The 21,104-nt window shown below is 38.8% G+C and overlaps 1 protein-coding gene and 1 long non-coding RNA gene across 4 annotated transcripts in view; both read left to right on the forward strand.

Annotated features, from left to right (window-relative positions):
- CMC2 (C-X9-C motif containing 2) overlaps positions 1–13,531 on the forward strand; it is a 17,532-nt gene extending 4,001 nt beyond the window's left edge. The window contains exons 1-4 of one of the 3 annotated variants that reach the window (XM_054078931.1): positions 2,120–2,240; positions 3,330–3,466; positions 7,703–7,774; positions 9,842–13,531. In XM_054078931.1, coding sequence (XP_053934906.1) covers positions 3,386–3,466; positions 7,703–7,774; positions 9,842–9,916 — 228 coding nt within the window. In that variant the 5' untranslated portion in view covers positions 2,120–2,240; positions 3,330–3,385 and the 3' untranslated portion in view covers positions 9,917–13,531. Of the gene's footprint in view, positions 1–2,119; positions 2,241–3,329; positions 3,467–7,702; positions 7,775–9,841 lie in introns of those variants that run through there. The other 2 variants (XM_054078929.1, XM_054078930.1) reach the window with 2 other exon arrangements.
- A 1,203-nt stretch (positions 13,532–14,734) lies between these two features.
- Positions 14,735–21,104, forward strand: part of LOC128853494 (uncharacterized) — a 97,608-nt gene continuing 91,238 nt past the window's right edge. The window contains exon 1 of the long non-coding RNA XR_008452063.1: positions 14,735–14,873. This is a non-coding gene — a long non-coding RNA (uncharacterized LOC128853494). The remainder of the gene's footprint in view (positions 14,874–21,104) is intronic.

Consider the following 21,104-nt stretch of genomic DNA (forward strand, 5'->3'; position numbering starts at 1 on the left):
CTGCCCTCAGAGGCTATAATTTATAGAAATTTTCAGCTGGTTCTTAAGGCATTTCAACCAAATCATTCAGGTACATATGTAGTGTAATTTTTAACGAGGAAGGAAAAACTGTGCAGAATTCAAAATCTCATAAAGAACACATTAAAGGGCAGACTATTTTTGTGCAACACAGTGAATTATGTCAGTGCCTTTATGTAAAGAGTTCATCTAAATATTCCTCTCCAAATTGTTGCTTCAGATATTAATGTTTGCTTAGCGTTTTGCAGTCCATTTGCCTCCTAAAGCAATTCCTGTATTTTCTTAATATTTTTTTCTATTGTGCTGCTAATATTTCTTCTACTGCAATTGCATGTTTACTTTGACATTCTTTATCCAGCATTTGTTAGTGGTTTACTCAGAGCAATTTATACTGTTTATTCCCCATTTTCTTCTGTGATTTTTTTTCTACTGTGTTTTCAAACTTAAGATTCCTTATCAGCTACCACCTATATAAAAATTCTGCTCATGTGGATTTAACAGGTTGCCATCTTACCAGAATTTATCTTTATTTTAAATTAGAATATTATTAAAAAGAAACTAAGGAAGCCAATAGCTTATCCTGTCCTTTTTTTCATACATGTTTTGTTACTCTTGAAACTCCTTTGTCTGTCATTCATGCCCCTCTGGCAAAAATATTTAGCTTTCTCTGATCATTTATAGATCACTGCCTAATCTGACACTCCTATACATGACTGTAATATTGAGCACTGATAACAGTGTTCAGTTATGAACTTCAAGAGCACTTATAGGCTCCAGTGAAGCCTTCCATGACCACTGTAAAATGTTTTGTTACTTTAATCCATCATAGCAAATGTGAGCTAAGCACTGTATCTGGTAATTGAACTAAAAAGATCTTAATATTGAATGTTATTTGAAAGAGAATTTCGGGAGTACTGATGTATGAGCTGGTGTGGTGGTTAGGACCTCTGATTTGTAGAATCTGTTCTGCAAGAGGTACCACTGGAAAATTCATTTGAGTCTTTAAAAGGCTTTTAATTGATGAAATACACTGTCACCTATCTATTTCTGGCATTGATAGCTTTAATCCACTTCATCTGAGAATAATGTTGTAAACAATGGCAGTGATTACTAATCTTAATTTAGAATGAAGGGATCTTTCTTTGAAATGCTCCCTTCACCGTTCTGGCCATGCCAATGTGCATGCTGCCTGCTTCACTACGGCACTGGTCTTGCTTTCTCCTCCTGAGACTGCTAGCTCAGATGACAATTCTAGGAAGAGCGGTCAGGGGCTGAATGATGAAGAGATTTAATAATCAGCTGAGTTCACACGTGTTAAAGTAATGCACAGTCATTGAGCAGGTCACCCTCTCAAGGGAACGCTAACTCTACTGCTATCAAAAACAATCCGCTGATAAAACATATTGACTTTGTGCGACATGCAATCAAAAGCTGGTGGCAATAACACAGCAGGGTTCTTAATCACTTTGCTGTTACAGTTGTGCTCCTGCTGTCATATTTCTAAAGGTTCATTTGTTAATTTGTTGAATAGAATGCTTAATAATTTGTACGGTTTCCAACTTCTTCTGTGCTAAGAGTATATGTGGTGTAATATTAGACTTCCAGATAGTATGGAGGAGATTTTTGAAAGAAATCACGATGTGTTTGCAGTGCTATGTGGAGCATATTCTTGTGGGTCTCAAGAGGCTTTTAAATCTGTTTGGGTTTTTTTAATTTTGTTTGCTTGTGGGAATGTAACACTTGTTAGGCTGAACACATGATGGCAAATACCGTGTGAGTTAGTGTACATCCCTCTTCAAATTGAATATATTACTTGACTATTCTAGGAACAGCAGTGTAGATTGTAGCAGCCAGCACTGCAGCAGGATATTGGGATTTTACGGTTGCAAAACTTGACCACTGTTTTTAGCTTGTCTCTTCAACTGGAGAGTAAAACAGTGATGGCTACTTAGTACGAGCTGTAGTGGTATTTGCCTGGTGTATTGCAACTAGAAAGGGGATCTTTTGGGGAGTAGGGGGAATGAAGAAATACCAAGTAAACAAACAAAAAAGGTCTCTCTTTAGTTCAGTGGCAGTATGGGTCGTATAAGTAGAATTTTGTCCTGGTATAAACTGGACATTTCTTCTTCCCTCCATGGTGAAGCGATTTCCACAACAAAAATGTCATCTCATTTCAGCTATTGTCATATGACGCTTTCATCCTTTTCAAAAAAATTACTTCTGTGAGTATTTTTTTTTAAATGGGAAGTAATCTAAACATTTATTTCTAGTTTGCTCCTGCTCCACAGAACCCTGCAGGAAAGGACCTGGGGGTCCTGGTTGATATGAAGTTAAAACATGATTTAGCAATGCACCCTTGCGGCAACAAAAGCTGACAGCATACTGGGCTGCCTTAGAAGAAGCTTAGCTGCAAGTCAAGGGAAGCTGTTATTATTCCCATCTTTTTTGTAGTCTTGAAGCCACATCTACAATACTGTGTTCATCTGTGGGTCTCACAGTCTAACATGATAAAAATCCAAGTCCAGCAAAGGGGAAACTAAGAGGTCGGGAGGGTGGAACAGCTGGCATACGCAACAAGGATAAGGGAGCCAAGCTGATCTAGCATTAAAAAGAGAAGACTTGAGGGAAACCTAAACACTGTCTTCCACAACCTGAAGGTGTGGGGGATGTCTGTAGAAGACAGATTCAGGTGCTTTTCAGAGGAGTGCAGTGAAAGGGCAAGAGGCAGCAATGTGAAACTGCAGGAAGGGACATTCCAACAGGGCATAACGAGAAAACCTCATTACTATTTTGATTCGGTAATCAAGTTCTGTTTTTTGAAACATCATCAAAGCTTTGGTTCAGGATTTTTCAAAAAGCACGTAGATGACTTTAAAAGATGCCAGTTCTCAGAGTTCTATAACGAAGTATCATTGTGCTTCCTGCTCTGATCCATCTTTGTATAAGGTAGAAAGAAAATTACATAAACTTAGCTTTTCTAAGGGTAGAAAGAAGAAAACTCAGGTAGGAAAGTGAAAAGGTAATCTGCAGTTCAAGAAAGATTAATGCTACTAGAGAGTCCCTGAAAATTAAAGTCCCAATGCATGGTTACGTCCACGACAGCTAAGAATATAAACTTCTACTTAACTTTTAATATTTGGGCTGTGTAGAACAGACATGCTGTTTTAAAGTACTTTAATGGTGTTATATAGATTATACATATTATGCTGTATTTTGATCTGAAGTATTTTTTGTTATAATAATACTGTGTGATAGTATCTTAAGAAGTTAACAAACCTTTTAGTTATACTTTCATATTTTATTGTTGGCAGGTGGAAGGTTTCTCAGCTTCTTGTCCTCATACTACTAAACTTATTCCAAACTAAAGATGCATCCAGACCTGTCTCCTCATCTGCACACTGAAGAATGTAACCTAATTATCAGTATGCTCAAGAAGTGTCACAAGGAGGTAAGGAGTTTTCTGCATAGAAAAGAGTGGGTGGGCTGGAGAAATGAGTGTCAAATGAATTAGTGAGAATATTATATGATCATAGAGGGAAACCCGCCTCTAAGCAGAACAGCAATGAGTGCAGCTAGTACTTTTTCACCGAGGAGGTGTCTGACAAATGTGTGTAAAATTTTACCAGAGACTACATTAGGAAATGGAGCATGCCTTAAAAGTTCCTGTGCTGCAGCTTGACAAATATGGACCTATTTTAAGAGATGAATTAATTTCTGCACCTTTTAGGACTATGTGTCCCACAAAAAACCCCAACAATAGAAGCAACTTAAAATGTCCTGGTTTTGTACACTCACAGCATCTCCATATTCCAGCTGTCCACTGGGCAGGTGCTTCAGCCTCTTTATAAGCAGATGTGTTGACAGGGATCTGGACATGCAGCATGCCTTAGATTCAATGCTTAAAGAGCTAAATGCAAATTACTGTTAGAATTCCATCTTCTTAATAGGCACCTACCCAAGGATGTAGAATACCAAATTGTCTTCAGATTTCTTAAGGCTCTTCATTGCTTCAAGAAGATAAAATCTTCATCTTACTCCTTTAAAAGCCTTTTTATTTTAATTTGCTCTGTAGTAAACACCTAGATGTAGAAGAGTCTGTGCCTGCAATGACTGCTATATCTGCAGCATTGTTGCAATGTTGTTAATTACTTTTCCGGTTCTCTCGCATACTCTAAATAAATGTTCTGTACAGATATATTTTTGCATTAGTGCATTAAAAGTTGAATTTAAGTTCCCACTGGGACAAAAATCTATTTAAATGTTGAATATGAATGTTAAAACAATGGTTTGCGCCATTACGTGCAATCTACAATATTTTCATCTCCATGTTCAGATGCGATGTTTATACATTTTTTGTAATGCAGTTATCCATAAATTCTAAGACAATACAAATGTTAACTTTACTGCTTTGAGTAGAATTCTAAATTTTTCTTTGCAAAAGTCATTACAGCGAGAAAAGCAAGGCTGATAATACATGGAATGTGAGAGGTAATTGTGAAAGACGAATAACAACTTTTTTGCAGATTTTAGAGCAGCTAAACTAACAAGAAAACTTTTGCAATATCACACTTTCTTATGATTTCTAAATTACAACAATGAAAGGAGCAGAGTTTTAATACCAAAATTCACTTGCAATGTGTATATTGTATTTGGTTTGTTCAGCAACATTTAGTTGTTTTTTTGTTGGCACTTGCAGTGTGATATGCTGAAATGTAAGCATGTGGGAATCTGTTGATGCCATCTCATGTGTGGTTATTTCCCACACCATTGCCTGTCTGTTCCTATGCAATGCCTAGATCTTTTTAAAGCTAAGATACAATGTTCTTGTACAGAACATCTCCAGGCTTTAAAATTAAAAGTTGTATTGAGTGTAAGAGTTACGCTTTTCTTCCGAGTTCTAAAATTTTAATTTGTCTAAGGATGCTTTACGTAATTTGGGATTGTAGAGACTTTCTTTTTTTTTTGTTGACTTGTGGTGTTTGGGTTTTTTTTGGAAACAATTTTAATGTAATGTAGCTACAAGCATTCAGTAGCTAGAGTGAGAAGACTGTCCTTGTACATTAACCATTATGGTATAAAATGCATTGCCAAATAAAATGACTGTCTGTTAAAAGGGGAATGTAACTTGTATAGGCAATATAAAATTAAATGTTTTCATTAATTTTTGTAATTGTGAACACAAAACCCTTCAGGAAAGAAAATACACAGATTCATCCCGCTTTTCGGTACAAACATAGTTGGGCTTTCTATGCTTCAACTAGAGAATCCAGAAATATTCTTTTACTACTTGAAAGTAACGGTTGACTTATTCTTTTTTTTTTTTTAATAAAAATGACTGTAAATAGACAAGCATCATCTGCTTGTTGTGTAATGCAGCTTGATAGACTACCTTGAGTTGAAGAGGGAACTGGAGCTGAAAAGTGTATTTGAATTCCTTGGCAGCAGGTGATTCAGAGGAATCTATTGCCAGTTGGACTTCTGAAGGGACTAGGAGCAGCAACAGTACAGTCATGTACAGGATGGTATTCTTTGTTTTATTTGAAGTTGATGTTTACATGAAAAGGAATTACTCTTGTCAGTCTTGTGGTCAAATATGAGAGGGTATTTGTGCTAGCAGTATCAGAAGGGGTGAAGATGGCTTCTTTCACACCCACTTGAAAGGAAGCAATACCTTTTTGTTTAAAATTCAAGGGCAGTCTACTGAAATATTCTTTTCAAATTGAAGTCACCAAAATCTGAAAAGTCAGTGATCTTGATCAGTTCTCAGTGACTAGCTGCTGGTTTGCTGTAATGCCAAAATGGCCTGAGAACCTTCATCTACAATTTAAATTGATATTCCTGAGGGACAAAGAGTGTTAGTTTTTAATTTGGTGTCGTGTGTGTGCACTTTTCACAAAAGTCAGTTTGATTTACTTTATTCCTAATCTAGAACCTGCCATATCAAGTCTTGCGTCTAATGAGAAGAGGCTAATGGGATTCCTATTTAATGTCATTATTTTGATTTTTTTTTTTTTTTTTCCTAATAAGTCCACTCTGGTGCCAAGTGGATGCTTTAGAAAGACTTTTATAGGTGGCAGCTGAAAGAAATGCATATTGTCTTGCAATCACTGTAATAGGGGTAATTGCTATTTTTGAGAAACTGATTCATTTTTCCTCATAATCTGAGCCAAAAAGTTGACAGCTTAGGAATCTGGCTAAATAAACAGATTCAACTCACCCTATGCACTAGTAAGAGCGGAGTTAGCTTGAAATGTGAGCACTTGGCTTGGTATTTAACATGCAGGTGTGTGAGTAGAATACAAAACTAAATCTGTATTAGCTACAACGAAAAAGCTGTAAAAGCAACATCAACTTCTAGTGAAGTGACCATTTATCACATGCAACTGCTTCAGTGTCATCTGATGCCCTTTATAAAGCAGAGAGGTATAAACAAGCTAATTATAGCACTGCTATAGTTAAGTGTTTGTCATAATCTTTATTAACCCACTCCAACTTTCAGTCGTGTTCTGCTGGCTCAAATCTTGCCCACAGTTGAATTCTTAATAAAGTTCCTGTATTACTCGTATAAATCCATCTGGCGGTCTATCAGCTACAGAAATGCACGTAGGTTTCCCTTTGAAATACAGAAGGGACTTTATTCACACCCTTTCTTCATGGCCTTTTTTTTTTTTTTTAAATTCATTAGTTCTCCACAGGATTGGTCGAATTCTCTTTATTGATTGTATAGCTCTAAGTACCTACTAAAAACTCCGCTCCTTCAGGTCTTCTGAAGTGCTGGAATGCTCTGCTTCCAGATTCTGCTGTGAGATTCTGTGACATGTTAACAAGCATCATTCTGGAAAAGTAGTCCTTTTAAAAAGAATGCATTCTGACGATGATTTGATGACTGATAATATGAAGATATTCAGGAAATATGGTCGAAGGGGATAGATTTTTATGGTGAATGTAATCAGGTTACCTGGGCAATGCCTTCATGAGGACATCACCTGCAGTTTTTCACAAACCAAATAACGCTTAAGTATGCGTAGGGCCTACAGTGGTGCTGTGTCATCAAGGTGGTAAATGCATGTTATTTATTAACCACAAGATCTGGAGAAACTTAATTCCCTAGTTTTTATACTTGTTCTAATATTTCAATCATTTAGGGCTTTTGGGCCAATACTACATACTTCATGTGGCTGGGATGATGTAGCATCAAGTCCTTTGCCTCTCTAGGTCGTGAAAAAATAATGCAATCTAAAGCACAGAAGACATTGCCTCCAGGATGCCTGTAGATCTCCCTACATCTTTCTATATCACAAACTGGAGTTCAGAATATTTATTTTTTGTACATTATTCAAGCTAGTGTGAGTGAAAGTTATAAGATTGATTCCTATATAAAAAAAAAAATCTATGATATTCTACATTTAGACTTCATAGTTCAGTTTAGGTAGTCTGTTTTAGTCTGGATAAACAACATGGGGAGTACCTTCAGCTTGTAGCAAGGCAGGGGTGGCTCAAGTGAGTTTCAAGAGCAGCTCTAATTTGTAGCTACTCAGTAAAATGTTACAAAGCATCCTTCTTCTCAAAAAGAGAAAAGGAAAATGTTGCAAAATGCAAGTGACTTATAAGAAATTTTGAGTTTCAAAGGAAGAAACCTTGTATTTGAATTGTAATTTTTTTTTTCCTCTCTCTAACTTATCAGCACAACATTTTGAAATTTTTTGGCCATTGCAATGATATTGACCGTGAGATGCGGAAGTGCTTAAAGAAAGAGGTAAGAAAGAAATTTACTGCAAGTTAAGTGCTTAAAAAAAACAAAGTTCATGGGTTAGAAATAAAGTTGCTCTTTACTAAGAGTACAAATTGAAAAATAGGCCTTGAAATGTAAGCACATTCTGGAGTAGGCATTTGAGATGAAATTTAAACTTTTTTTGATAAATATGTTGGGTAAAATATGTCTTTAACAAAAGGCGAGGTCTATTTTTCGATATACAAGACCGGGCAAACACACATTTCAACCAAACAAATAGGAAATGACACTTTACAGGTTGCTTCTGATTTTTTTCTTGTCTTTTTTTTTTTTTTTGTGGTTGTATACACACAGAATGGAATATAAAGCAGTAATGGTCACTCTTCCATGAGCAACACTTATTTCTGCAGTCAGTTATGCTGACTGAAAGTACTTGATGAGCTGCTTAGTTAGGCCCTAAATGAAAATATTGCTGCTTAGGACCTACTCATTGCCGTACCACATCTACAGATATGAAGGAATGGAAGACTCTAGGAGCTGAAGTAGATTAAGTACCTAATGGGCACATTTTCAGAAGAGTATCAGCTGGTCTTTATATTTGTGGTTTCATGCCTACATGGCAGAACACATAAATGAACTTTTCACACACCTATTAACTTGAAATTGTAGTCACTGATTTTGACATAATTTTTACAATTGTGTCTAAAAAAAGAAGCTTCAAGTGCGTCACAGCCAGAACAGTTTGGGCCCCTTTCTTCCCTCTGTCAGTCTACAGAGAAAAAAAATTCATCTGCTTCTGTCAAATACCAATTTTTTCAACCCCCTGTAAAAATTGTAGCACAGATGGCAAGTAAATTTTGTTTCTGTGTAATCTTTTACTTTGTTTTGTTGAAACCTTTGGAGTTCTTGATGGCTATATCTGTCTGCCCTCTTAAAATCTGGCCATTATCAGGAAGCCCCTGAAAACCTATTCACAAGTGTAGACTACGTACAAGACCCATTGTACTCCTTCTATGTAAAAACATGGATGGGTTATTGAAAAATTAAATACTGGCATGGGAAAAAGTTAAGCATTCTGTAAATGTTAAGTGAAGTTGCACCATTATTTCAGTTATAAACCAGTCAGCATAAGGAGTGAAAAACTGCAAATCCGTTCCAAAATCCATCACCTTAGTAGTTTATTACAGTCTGTAGAGAACTGGGTATTTGTGGGTTACTTGGGTTTTAGTCTTGGTACCAATTATTAAAAAAATTGAACAAATATATGCTTTAACTGAAGGCCAAGAATAATTTGCTTCCCATGAAATATATACCAAATCATGCATTGATTTTTAATTTTTCATTTCTTTGAGCCATGAAAAAGTTTCCTTTTAGGCTGCAATGAAAAACGGTTGAGCTCTTCAGGCTTTTGCTAGTGCAGATGTATACTTGGAAGCATGGTAGTCTTATGGGTGTATCTAAACTGTGCAGACTTTCTTGATTCCCTTTTACACTGGAGCCTTATCTCTGTTGTGTTTCTTTTCTAAACCATAAAAGACCCCAAAACACCTTACCCTCATTCAACCCAAACTTGCCTTTATTCTTTTCATCTCAATGTACGAGTTTATCTGTGCATATAATTAATGACCAGGATCAAAAATAGACCAAGTCTATGATGAAAAATTAATGTTTCAGAAGGCAGACACACATATTCATCAGTATTTTTTAAAAGGAAAAGAGTCTGACCTGTGCTCCAGAATAGCACTGATGCTACCTTTTTCCTCGATCATGTGTGAAGTGCAGCTGTCGTACATAAAATGGCTGTATAATTAAGTTCCTTCATAAGATTAACTAAATCTTCTTTATTAGAATGTTCTAATACACTTTAGCTTAATAACCTCAGACTTGGAAACATGTATTTTAATCAAATAAATGTTAGTTTCAAAGTAAAAATGAGCCAATATATAGATATTAACAGGAACTGCATTTCTAATGCATCTGTCAAAGATATTGTTTCTGTTCCCAGGTAATAAATGCTCTCTACGCTTTCAAATTTTACTTATCTGTTAAATAGTAACAGCCAATCTATTAATTTCCTTATCTGTCTTCCAGTATGAAGAAAACAGAGCCAGGAACCAGGAGAAGCGACGGAAGCTAATTAATGCTCACAAAAACTCAGAGAAGTGAGCTGTACTGTAGGTGGACAGCTGCATCTCAATAGAGACACTTGTTTGAAAGCTGACAGAATTCTTTCACATCACCAATGCTCAGCCTGTGGTTTGTGAAGAGGTGAAAAAATACATGCATCTGATACATAATCATTCCCAGCAAGGCAAACAATGTGGAGGAAAATAAATATAATAAATTGTCACTCACAACTTAACTTTTGACCTCTAAAAGAAAACTATGATGGCAAGTCTGTGTTTTGTTATGATTGTTAAGTAATGAGGAATCCATATGTGTGGAGTATTATGTATTCCAGGCTGCCGTATTCCCTACCTTGTGTTGAATTGCAATTATTTCTCTGTTTAGCAGTTTTTCTTTCATCTCTTGGGTTTTTTGCCTTCTTGCAAAACACTGAGTGACTTTTCCATCACTCTTTGTAATGTTGTGATAACACTGCTTAAATGAATTAGCAAAAAGAAATTTTAAACAGATGTGGCTTCAAATTGGAAATTGCCTATCAAGTAATAATAGGAGTCCTAGTATTTTTATTGGAGCTAAAATGATGGAACTCCATCTTCCGCTAAGAAGATTAAAAATCCTTCCTGCCAACCATATGTACAGTGTAGACTGTTGTAAGACAATTTGTTCATCATACCCAAAGCAAGTGGCTTTAGAAATTCGGAATGGAAACTTTCCAGGAATTTACAGAGCATTGCCTTGATTTTTGTTGAGTATAATCAATGTGTGCTGAGTGATTTTTGAAGAGGAGTGCTGCCAAAAATACAAGCGAAGCAGTCCTTCCACATATGCTGGTACAATAGTGAAGTAAAATTATGGCTATTGCTTTTACAGGAAAGCTCACGTTGAAATGAAAGAAAGTTTAACTTGCCTTTCTGTTATGCAAGTCAACTTGTATCATGTTAACCAAGCTGCCTTATTAGTGGCAAGAGCTGTTTATTTGCTGTGAAACTGCAGAGTCCTCATTGAGTCTCTAAATTCAGAAGATTTTACATTAAAACTTGTTGGTTTGTGCAGTGATGGAACTGCTTCTCTGTGTGTCTGCTGGGTTTGCCTTATTTTTAAATGACACTTCTCTCTAGCAACAAAAGACTAATTAAAAAAATAATTTATTGAGCCAAATATATGAACTGTTTTGAAACCTTTTGAAGAAGGGATGTCTATTCTACAGCGAATTCTACAGTTTGTTGTAAGAATCAGCATCAACACTCAGTCTTGGAACTAGTTACATGCCATGTTTTAGGAAGAATGCTGTGTTTTGTCCTCTATTTTGAAAGATTAATTCTAGAATAATTGCACTTATTTTCAATGCCTGATGGACCCAGTTAAACTGTTAAAACTTAACCACAAATGTTCTCAGTGAAAGTTCTGAGAAAGACTGAAGCAGTTGTTTCTGCATCTTTTGACACACTCTGCTTTCTTAGAAGAAGTAAATTATGCATTATTTGAATTAAATACTTGAGTGGGTAGAAGTGGTGCAGTCCTTTTCTTGTTACTCTTCAGAATACTTTTGAAGAGTACTTTATAGTGGAGTTCCCTAACTGGGAACTCTACATCCTTGATCCTTCTTCCATCTGTGATGACAAAATCTACTTCAGGCAAGCTTTTAAATAGGATTGATTTGGTGATGCTTGTAGTCTTTAAGTAAATACACTGAGAATTGTCTTGCAGATTTGGTTGAGAAGCTGATATGTGAGTGCAGAAGAGCTGAAGCCTTTTTTCATCGGCTTCAGTGAGTGCAGGTCTTTCACTAAAATAGCAATAAAATAAGAATCCAAGAGCAACGTAACACAGCTCATTAGTTGGAATCATGCGTCCAAAGATCAATGTGCTTAATGAATGAAAGACCAAATGGCAAGCACAATTTCTGTTGATACTTTGGACTACATTTAGCAATAAATCTATTTACAGGTAAACGTTATTTATCTAGCAAAAGTATACTCAGTCATCCTTCTGTTTCTCTTTGCTAATTGCTCACTAGTAGTGTGATATGATATAGCCCATTGATTCCTGTGGGTTTATTCCTTTTTTTTTTTTGAGAGGGGTCATGTTGCTAATTGGATCGTGAAGCTGTGAAACACTAGTGTAATAATACTTAGATTTATCTGGCAGAGAAAGAGGGCAAGGGAGAAATCGTAAATGCAGGTTTTTTTGTTTCCTAAAGTGAGCTGAGTGGTGAGTAGGGGATGTGTTGAGTGAAATAAACCTTTTCTATAATGATTTTGAATATACTTTATTTAACATCATTTGTGTAAAGAAGCATCTTCCTCATTCTTCCTTCTGAAGGAGCAAACTTGAGAGAAGAAAAAAAGAAATTTTATGGAATTTTCTGTTGCATCAGAAGCTCATTTGTGAGAAGCTCCTGGGCACTTCATGTGGGAAAGTGAAGAATGGGGAAATAGAAGCAGGAAGGGCAAATGGCAGCTCTAACACAGACCTGATCATAGCAGTGAGGATTTTCTGTATGAAAGCGCAACAAAAGTCTGCAGAATAGATGGACAGAGGAGCACAGAGCAAGGAGTGAGAACTCTCCAGCTAAATCCCTGCAGCTCTATAGGAAACAGCTGGTTACACTATTGGTAGTGTACTTTCTCTTGCTGGGAAATGAAATGCTGTTATCTTGGTTTTGTTTCTTTTTCTACTAGGAAGAATATTAACTATTCCAGCCAAAACCAAGACAGAAGTGCAGTCTTCATACACATTCCACAGGCATGATTGATATGAATATCTATTACTGAAATACGCAGCTGAAAAGTTAGTTCTGCCTAATGTAATTGTGAATCATTGTAATGAATATTTCCCGTGTGTTAATACACTTTGCTACAGCTCTACACCACATGAATAAGTGTCTTCAACAGTCAGGCACTTCTTAATGTTGGCACTGCCTGTGCTTCAGAAGAATGCATGGTATCTACTATAAAATAGTTCTGATATAGATGAAATGCATTTTTGTGGAATGCCTAAAATGACACAAACAACAGGAAGACTATGATATTGGAATCTGACTGCTTAATTGAAAATCAATTATTAACACTTCTGTTTAAGCAAAGGTAATTCTCTTCCTGGACAACATAATAGGCTTTAGAATGTAGACTTAAGTTACACATTCAGTTTTACTAACATTCACTAAGAAGGAGTAATGTAGCAAATCTTAGTGGTTCCACTAATTTTTTTACAGAGACTTTCATTTGTAATTTGCTAATTCTAATTCTGCTTGGCCTAAACAGGAAGAACCTGATGAAGCTAATAGTCTGTCCTCTTTCGTAGAGGTGTTTGTATCACTCAAGATAAATAGGCATGTGGTGTAACAGAGGCTCACTAGTAACTATGATGCTAATCAACAATGTGCTTTATGGCAAAGGAAGGTCTACTAATCAAAACTTCTAAGTGAATGCTAATTCACATCAGGTTCCCCATACACATTTAAATTTCTGTGTACCAAAAATATCACAATGGGAACAAAAATATATATTTAGCCTAAAAGTAGTTCTTGTGAATAGTCATGCTTTTAATTGTTCCTTTGAACTGTTTGGTGAGATTTTAAAGTCTGGGAACTTTGATATGAAGCCAACATGTTAACCAGCAAGACTATTACTATTTTTAACATAGAACCCTCGATAAAATAAGCTGCATTTCAAAAAGGGAACTGTGCAAAATGTCTTTGGAGTATTCATTACCTGGAAAAGATCTTACTGATGGCTAGAGAAGACTCATCCCCAGTACAGACCTCATCATCCAGAACCTGGGCATTCGGTTTGACTTGGGAAAAATATCAGATGCCTTAAGACAGACGAGTGTAACCAAGTTTACCACTGGAACACAGATACGACCATCTCATCCCCAATATTGAGGTGCTAAAGGCATAGGTTACTAAAACCACGCTCTGTTAGCATGGAATTGGTGCTTCAAAGGCAAGCAGTACTAATTAATGACTGATCTTCACCCTTCAGGAATTTGGAGTTCTCTGGCACTGCCAGCAGCCAGGGGCTGGACTGTTGGACTGTAAGTAAAGGTGAAATATGAAGCTGTGTTTCTCCAGCACTTGTCTGAGATGGTTATTGCCTGTGCTTGCATCACTGCGCTCTGTGAGATCTCATCTGAAGTATTGTGTCCAGTTCTGGAATCCTCAACATAAGAAGGAAATGGAGCTGTTGGAATGGGTCCAGAGGAGGCTACAAGGATGATCCAAGGGCTGGAGCACCTTCCATTCGAGGACAGGCTGAGAGAGTTGGAGTCAGCTTGGAGAAGAGAAGGCTCTGAGACGACCTTAAGAGTGACCTTCCAGTACCTGAAGCGTCTATGAGAAAGCTGGAGAGGGACTGTTCACAAAGGCTTGTGGGGATAGGACGAGGGGCAGTGGGTATAAACTGGAGAGGGGCAGATTTAGACTGGACATGAGGAGGAATTTCTTCACTGTGAGGGTGGTGAGGCCCTGGCCCAGGTTGCCCAGGGAAGCTGTGGCTGCCCCATCCCTGAGATGTTGAAGGCCAGGTTGGATGGGGCTTGGAGCCCCTGATCCAGCAGGAGGTGTCCCTGCCCGTGGCAGCGGGTGTAGCTGGATGGGCTTTAAGGTCCAACCCAAACCATTCTATGAAGTTTGGGGCTGTTTTCCAAAACACGTTTCGTCCTGCGAGCCCAAGAGGCGATCCCAGTCCTTTCCACCGCTAACCACCCCACCCCCCTCACATCCCGCGGGGCGCCCACCCTCGAGCCCGCAGCCCCTGCCCGCCCGCAGCAGCTCGCACCGCCCAGCGGGGGGGGGAGGAGGGGGGGTGCGCCCTGCGGGCCCGGCGCCATCTTGGATGGGGCTGGTCCTGCAGCCTGGCCGGGAGGAGGAGGAGGCTGGAGCACCTCTGAGAGGAGGACAGGCTGAGGGAGCTGGGATTGTTCAGCCTGCAGAAGAGGAGGCTCTGGGGAGACGTTAGAGCAACTTCCAGTACCTGAAGGGGCTACAAGAAAGGTGGGGAGGGGCTTTTTCCATGGGCATGGAGTTATAGGATGAGAAGGAATGGCTTTAAATTGGAAGGGAGAAGATTTAGAGCAGACATTAGGAAGAATTTCTTCACGATGAGAGTGATGAGGCACTGGCACAGGCTGCCCAGGGAAGCCGTGGCTGCCCCATCCCTGGAGGTGTTCAAGGCCAGGTTGGATGGGGCTTGGAGCCCCTGACCCAGCAGGGAGGTGTCCCTGCCCGTGGCAGGGAGTGGAACTGGATGGGCTTTAAGGTCCCTTCCAACCCAAACTATTCTATGATGCTATAATCCCCATGGCCTGAAACTCCCTAGAGATGTTCCTAATCACCTGTGGATGCCAAGTTCTCTTGCACAATCCTACTTTGTTTGTCACCCACTTTTTCTTTTGTTAAATAAGTCGATGTTGCGCTCTGAACAGCAGTATTGGAATCAGCAGACGTGGCTGGACTTTGAGCAGAGCCCTGGACAACGTAATGGGTTGTGATCACAAACCAGGAGGGAGTGATGCTGATGTTGTCAATATCCCTCTCCCTGCTGTTTGGTAGGAACAGACTACATCTCTTCTCCCAAGTGATAGTACAAGAGGGAGTGGCTTCAGGTTGCACCAGGGGAGGTTCAGACTGAACATTAGGAAAACATTCTTCACCGAAAAGGTTCTCAGGCACTGGCAGAGGGTGCTTAGGGAAGTGATTGAGTCACCATCCATGGAGGTATTGAAAAGACGGGTAGATGAAGTGCTCAGAGATACGATATGTTAGTGGACAGGTACGGTTAGGCTTCATGATCTTGAAGGTCTTTTCCAACCTAGTGATTCTGTGATTCTATGATCCTGCTCCTCATCCCACAACCAGATTTGAAGTTATTGCTATAATAGGCGTTTCAGAAACAGCAACCCTGTGCCCTTTCAGAATTCAGCAGAATATTGAACTGGCTGATGTGCCTGGCTGGCTCTGGAAGCAGTCAGGACTATAAGGTCATCCTCAAAGACAACTGGCATTGTTGCAGTTTTTTATTAGCTCTTCATTTTGGGTGGCACAGTAGTTGGTTTGTCACTTGCTTTGTATGATCTATAATATTATAATTATTTATCCAGAGGCACCTTTGACTTTCGTGTGCAATTCATGAAACAATCCACCTGAGCTCACTTTGTGACCTAAGAATTCCAGCTTCTAATTCCCACGTTTTTCTGTAGCTTTCAGAGCTGAATATTTGTGTGAATTATTTTGCTGTACTTTGGTTGCTTCATATTGGTAATGAATATATAAAGTACTTGGTGTATAAATGGTGTAAGTTAGACAGCTGCAGTTACAAGCAGCCCACATAGTCATATTAAATCAATATTAAATGTGCGCTACTAGATAGTTATCTTTGGGATGCTGATGGTCCCAATTTAATTTAAACTTAATCCCACTAGTGCTTCCAGAAAACCTCAGAGGAAAATAAATAAAAAATCCTCAAATGAGGAATTCCAAATGGAATAACATAATTGGTCCGCAGTGGGTTCATTTTGGTGGATATACAAGTGTGTGGTACACAACAGCAAACAGTCCAAAACCTAGTCACTGTCATTCAGCTGGCACGTGGCAGTTAGGGAGAGTGGAGTTTGAGATACTGTTTTGTGATAAGAGAATTTGTTTATTTTAACTCAGAAAATAGTTACGATACTTTCTGTGAGGAAAATATTTAAATACCCAAAGTTTCTTCAGAAAGCCAGTTTGCCCTTACTCTGATGCAGCTGTGCTGCTGTTGGTTCTGTTTTGCAGGGTGGCCAAGAATAGACAGCGTGAAGGCTAAAGACGGGCAGCAACAAGGAAACCTGAAACTTTCCTGTGGAGCTCTTGGTATTTAAAATGGGAGCTCTTAAGTAATCTTCTAGGTATAACAGGAACAAAACATTCCCCCTTGATTTATTTCTGTGGTGGTCAAAGGCTTCTTTTTCTATGCTTGATTCTGTGTTCAAGGTGAGGGGGCAAATGATGTAATTGAACTCAGTCTCCCAGTTGGAAAGTTGCATGTTATTGCAGGGAGTAGTGCATAAAATAGAAACCGGTTCCGGTGTCCAGTACTCATCGGAGATGTTATGGTGTTACCTCTAATTGCTTATTAGCAATGTGTTGGAAGATGCTTCATACAGGTGTTGTGTTCTGTACGTTATACTAGGGAATCAGAAAAGCCACGCCTGCAAGCAAAGTGAGAATTCTCCTTTTGAGTAGAACAGTAGGCAGGGAAATTTGTCCCTGTTAGAATATCTCTGCTTCTGCAGGCTGAACACCTGGGGAAGAACTTGGGGCGTTGTTCATAGGGGATTTTATTTGTGGCTTGATAGGGCCTGCATTGTTTGTGATTATAGATCAACAGGCTGGTTTTAGTGTGTTGTGGTGCTGTTAGATTGAAGTTTCCTCATGTGCTTCACATCCAAGATGGTGCTTAGAGACATAGGTCATGCCTGGCAGCCATGGCTCACCTGAACCTAGGTCTCTAGTGTGTCCTTTCCTTGATCGTGCTGCCTTCCATTTGCAGCCAAGAGGGTTCCAGAGGTTGCACAGCAATTCTTGCCTGTTGTATGTGAGTGAGTTATTAGGGGAGAGAAAAAAGTAAAGGCAGCAATATAGGTTTGTTGAAATTATTAGTAGCATCCAAAGCTACCTTTGAAGTGGTGTTGTGTATATATGTATGTATATGTATATATATATGTACTTATATGTATATATATGTGTGTGTGTATAAATGTATAAAAATCAGTGTAACAGTGAAAGAAAGGAAATGGCAAACATAGCCAGCATTTCAAATATGGAAGGTGCATGGTTCTTGTTTTTCTCTGAAGCTGCCTGCTGTACCGAAATATGAAAAGTGAAAAAATATTACCTAAAATCAAGACAGAAAACAAAATACATTAATCTTTCTATTGTCTTTTGAGACATTACAAATAGGCATTTTATTTCTGGTGTGTTTTACTTCACTTTGACAATGAGAGAAGCTAAAATAGCTTAGCGGCAGCAAGAAGTTTTAGATTATCATCTACCTCTGCTAACCTGAATTTTAGAATTATTTAAGCTAAGTGCAGAATTATGTTCTAAGTCTTGTCATTCCCAAACAAAGTACACTGCTAATACTAATGAAGGATGCAAATTGTGTACAAATACAGCAAATAAGGAGTCTCCCATTTTTCAGCCCCAGAGAAGGCAAGACTGGCTATTGGATTTGCATGCAGACTACATAGATGCTAAGTGTTTTTCCTTAAACAATGATAATAATATCTTATAATAGATACTTTTATTTCAGTTTGGCCAGCAATAACAAGTAGTGCAAGTTAGTTTTGTTGTTGCCATAAACTCTTTGAAGTAATTATGGCTTACTCTCCATACAATCACCATTTTCTCATCTTCGTTTCAGCTTCCTGTGAAAGTGGTGGTGAATGAATGCTTCAGCATAGCCCCTTGAGGTCTATGGTACCTTACGAAGATCCAGTATTAGCAGATGTAGCCGAAAATAGTATGGGGAAGCTACAAGTCTATTGAGACATTTAGATTTTAGTTAGTGATGGGCCCCCTAAAAAAGAGGTGGACTTAAACATCTGTGAACTTAAGTTCAGATTCAGATCTGTTTCTATTTTACAACTTCCTCTTATTTATGTAAGGAGAACCAAAACCATGCTTTCGGGTCTCTTTTGTCCTGAGAATTAGATGTGTGGACTTGAAACTAAATCCAAATTTGGTGGTTTAGGCTTGTGTTAGTTTCATATATTTTTTTTAAATGGAAAAAAAAGTATGAAGCCACCGTAGCAGCTGGCCCCATAAGCTGCCTTTTTACCATAGCTAAATTAGGATTCTCAGTTTAAGTGTAAAATTCGTCCTTAGGAAAGGGAAAAACACAAGATGCTGCCCTGAGACAGTTGGCAGGTGGCAGTTTGACAGCATTTTCTTCCAAACCTATGCTAGGCCCCTCCATATTGATTTGAAACCAAGCAGTGGAATGATAATCTATTACTGCTATTGAGCAGAGACTGCTTACAGCATAGGACAACAGTTGCATACATATAAAATGCATGAAGGAATCAGATTAGATACACCAGTGATTTTCTGTTATAAACAAGTATGTAGAGGGGGAATTTGTAATTGTTGTTGGATTTCTGCAGAAACTGTTGTATTCTATTGCATTCTTTTCACAGCAACGTTAGGGAGTTTTTTCAGTGAGGCATCTTTTGAATTTGGTTTAAAGAAAGGTATTATTCTTAGTTTACAAACAGACATTGAAGCCAGGCTAGTGGTTTTGTTTTGCATGGTTGTGGGGAATTGTTTAATTCTCCTTTCTGAGTCCTCTCTCTCTAGGTCAGCAGCCAGCAGTGAGGAACATTAAGTAAAAATAAAACTCCTATTTTTAGTTCAGCTACATAATGTCCTATTTATAATACTGAAATTTCAGCTACTACCTGGCCCCTTTCATTGCAATGAACCATCTCTCCTCTGTTAGCCCTCATTGCTCTTTTTTTCACACCTGCCCCATTTAATTCTTTTGCAGTTATTTTTATAGGTTTGGGGATGCTTTTCTGAGAGGGCTCTCGGTTCTGCACAGTGCTGACAGCTATCAGTGCACGTAATTTGACTAGAAGTAAGGGCAAATAACAGCTATCAGGGGATACTCAAAACTTGGTATAATTCAAACTAAAAATTTTAACATCGTGGAACTCTTGGGAAAAACAAAAGCCAGCTGCAATCATAATGATATATCAGTTTCTGCAATATCCAGATAAACGTTTGCTTCTGGTTTCAATCCCTCATGACTACTGAAAATAACATACTTTAACTTCATTTTCTTCACAATGATACATGACAGTAATTTTCTTTATTTTTTTCCTTTTTGTTTTGTGTAACTGTTAACGCAGCTCACTACACCAACAATGTACAAGTGAGAGGGAGACAAAGAAGAGCATATACATTAACATCTCATGGCTAGCCAATAAGTTTCCTCTATTTGAAGTGAAATCATTAAAAATGTGTTGGAAACCCCAGAGTCTAGCTGAAGGCTGGGATTTTGGCAAGTAAAAGATGGCCCTCAGCACAAGATCTTAGGAAAATGCATTTTTGCAAAGGCAGTGTTTACCGTACCCACAGTCTTGGAGATAAGGCTGTAACTGTAACAACCAGAATAATTCCAAAATACATTTGTCATGATAAAAAGTTACAAGGAAATGTTGATGTGCTACTGGGCATAGTTCTGCCACCATCATAGCATGGGCTTCAAAATGGTAATATCACTCTGGTTAAGGCAAAACTAATGTAGAAAGACTCCCAGTTAGAAACAGCTTATGAAACCAGATAGACCCCATTATCCACCAGGGCCAGGCACTGAAAATAGCTTTTGTAGAACATTTTATTTATTTCCTCCATATGATGTATCTCACTTGAGAGAAATGAAGTGACTTGTAAACCTCCTGCTTTTCGGTTGGGTTGAGTCATGCTGGAGACTGATGAGCTGGGGCAGAGGAGGAGGGAATGCAGTTCTGCTAATGTGGAGACCTTGTCATTGTGTGGCAAAGTTTGAGTTTTAAAAGCCATGATTGTGCTTGAGGGAAATTGTTGCATGATGTGTATGATACATGATGCCAGATAATACTGTGCTGTGTTGGAAATGGAATAAACAGACTGAGCAAGTAGGTAGGCATGGCCAGCTTGTTATAACAGAAGAAGACACCAAGCTGAGTGGTGTAGTTGCCATACCAGAAGGACGGGGTGTCATTCAGAGGGACCTCGACAGACCGGAGAAGTGGGCCTCTGAGAACCTCATAAGATTGAACAAGGCCAAGTGTAAGGTCCTGCACCTGGGTCAGGGCAATTCCCGTTTTCAGTACACGATGGGGGCTGATGTGCTTGAGAGCAGCCCTGAGAGAAGGACTTGGGGGTGCTGGTCAATGAGAAGCTTGACACGAGCCGGCAATGTGCGCTCACAGCCCAGAAGGCCAACTGTATTCTGGGCTGCATCGAAAGGAGCGTGGTCAGCACGGCAAGGGAAGTGATTCTGCCCCTCTGTTCCTCTCTTGTGAGACCTCATCTGGAATTCTGTGTCCAGTTCTGGAATCCTCAACATAAGAAGGATATGGAGCTGTTGGAAGGAGTCTAGAGGAGGGCTACAAAGGTGATCATAGGGCTGGAGCACCTTCTCTACAAGGACAGGTTGAGAGAGTTGGGCCTGTTCAGCCTGGAGGAGGCTCAGAGGAGATC

This window comes from Cuculus canorus, chromosome 13 (assembly GCF_017976375.1).
Source record: "Cuculus canorus isolate bCucCan1 chromosome 13, bCucCan1.pri, whole genome shotgun sequence".
Classification (NCBI taxonomy): domain Eukaryota; kingdom Metazoa; phylum Chordata; class Aves; order Cuculiformes; family Cuculidae; genus Cuculus; species Cuculus canorus.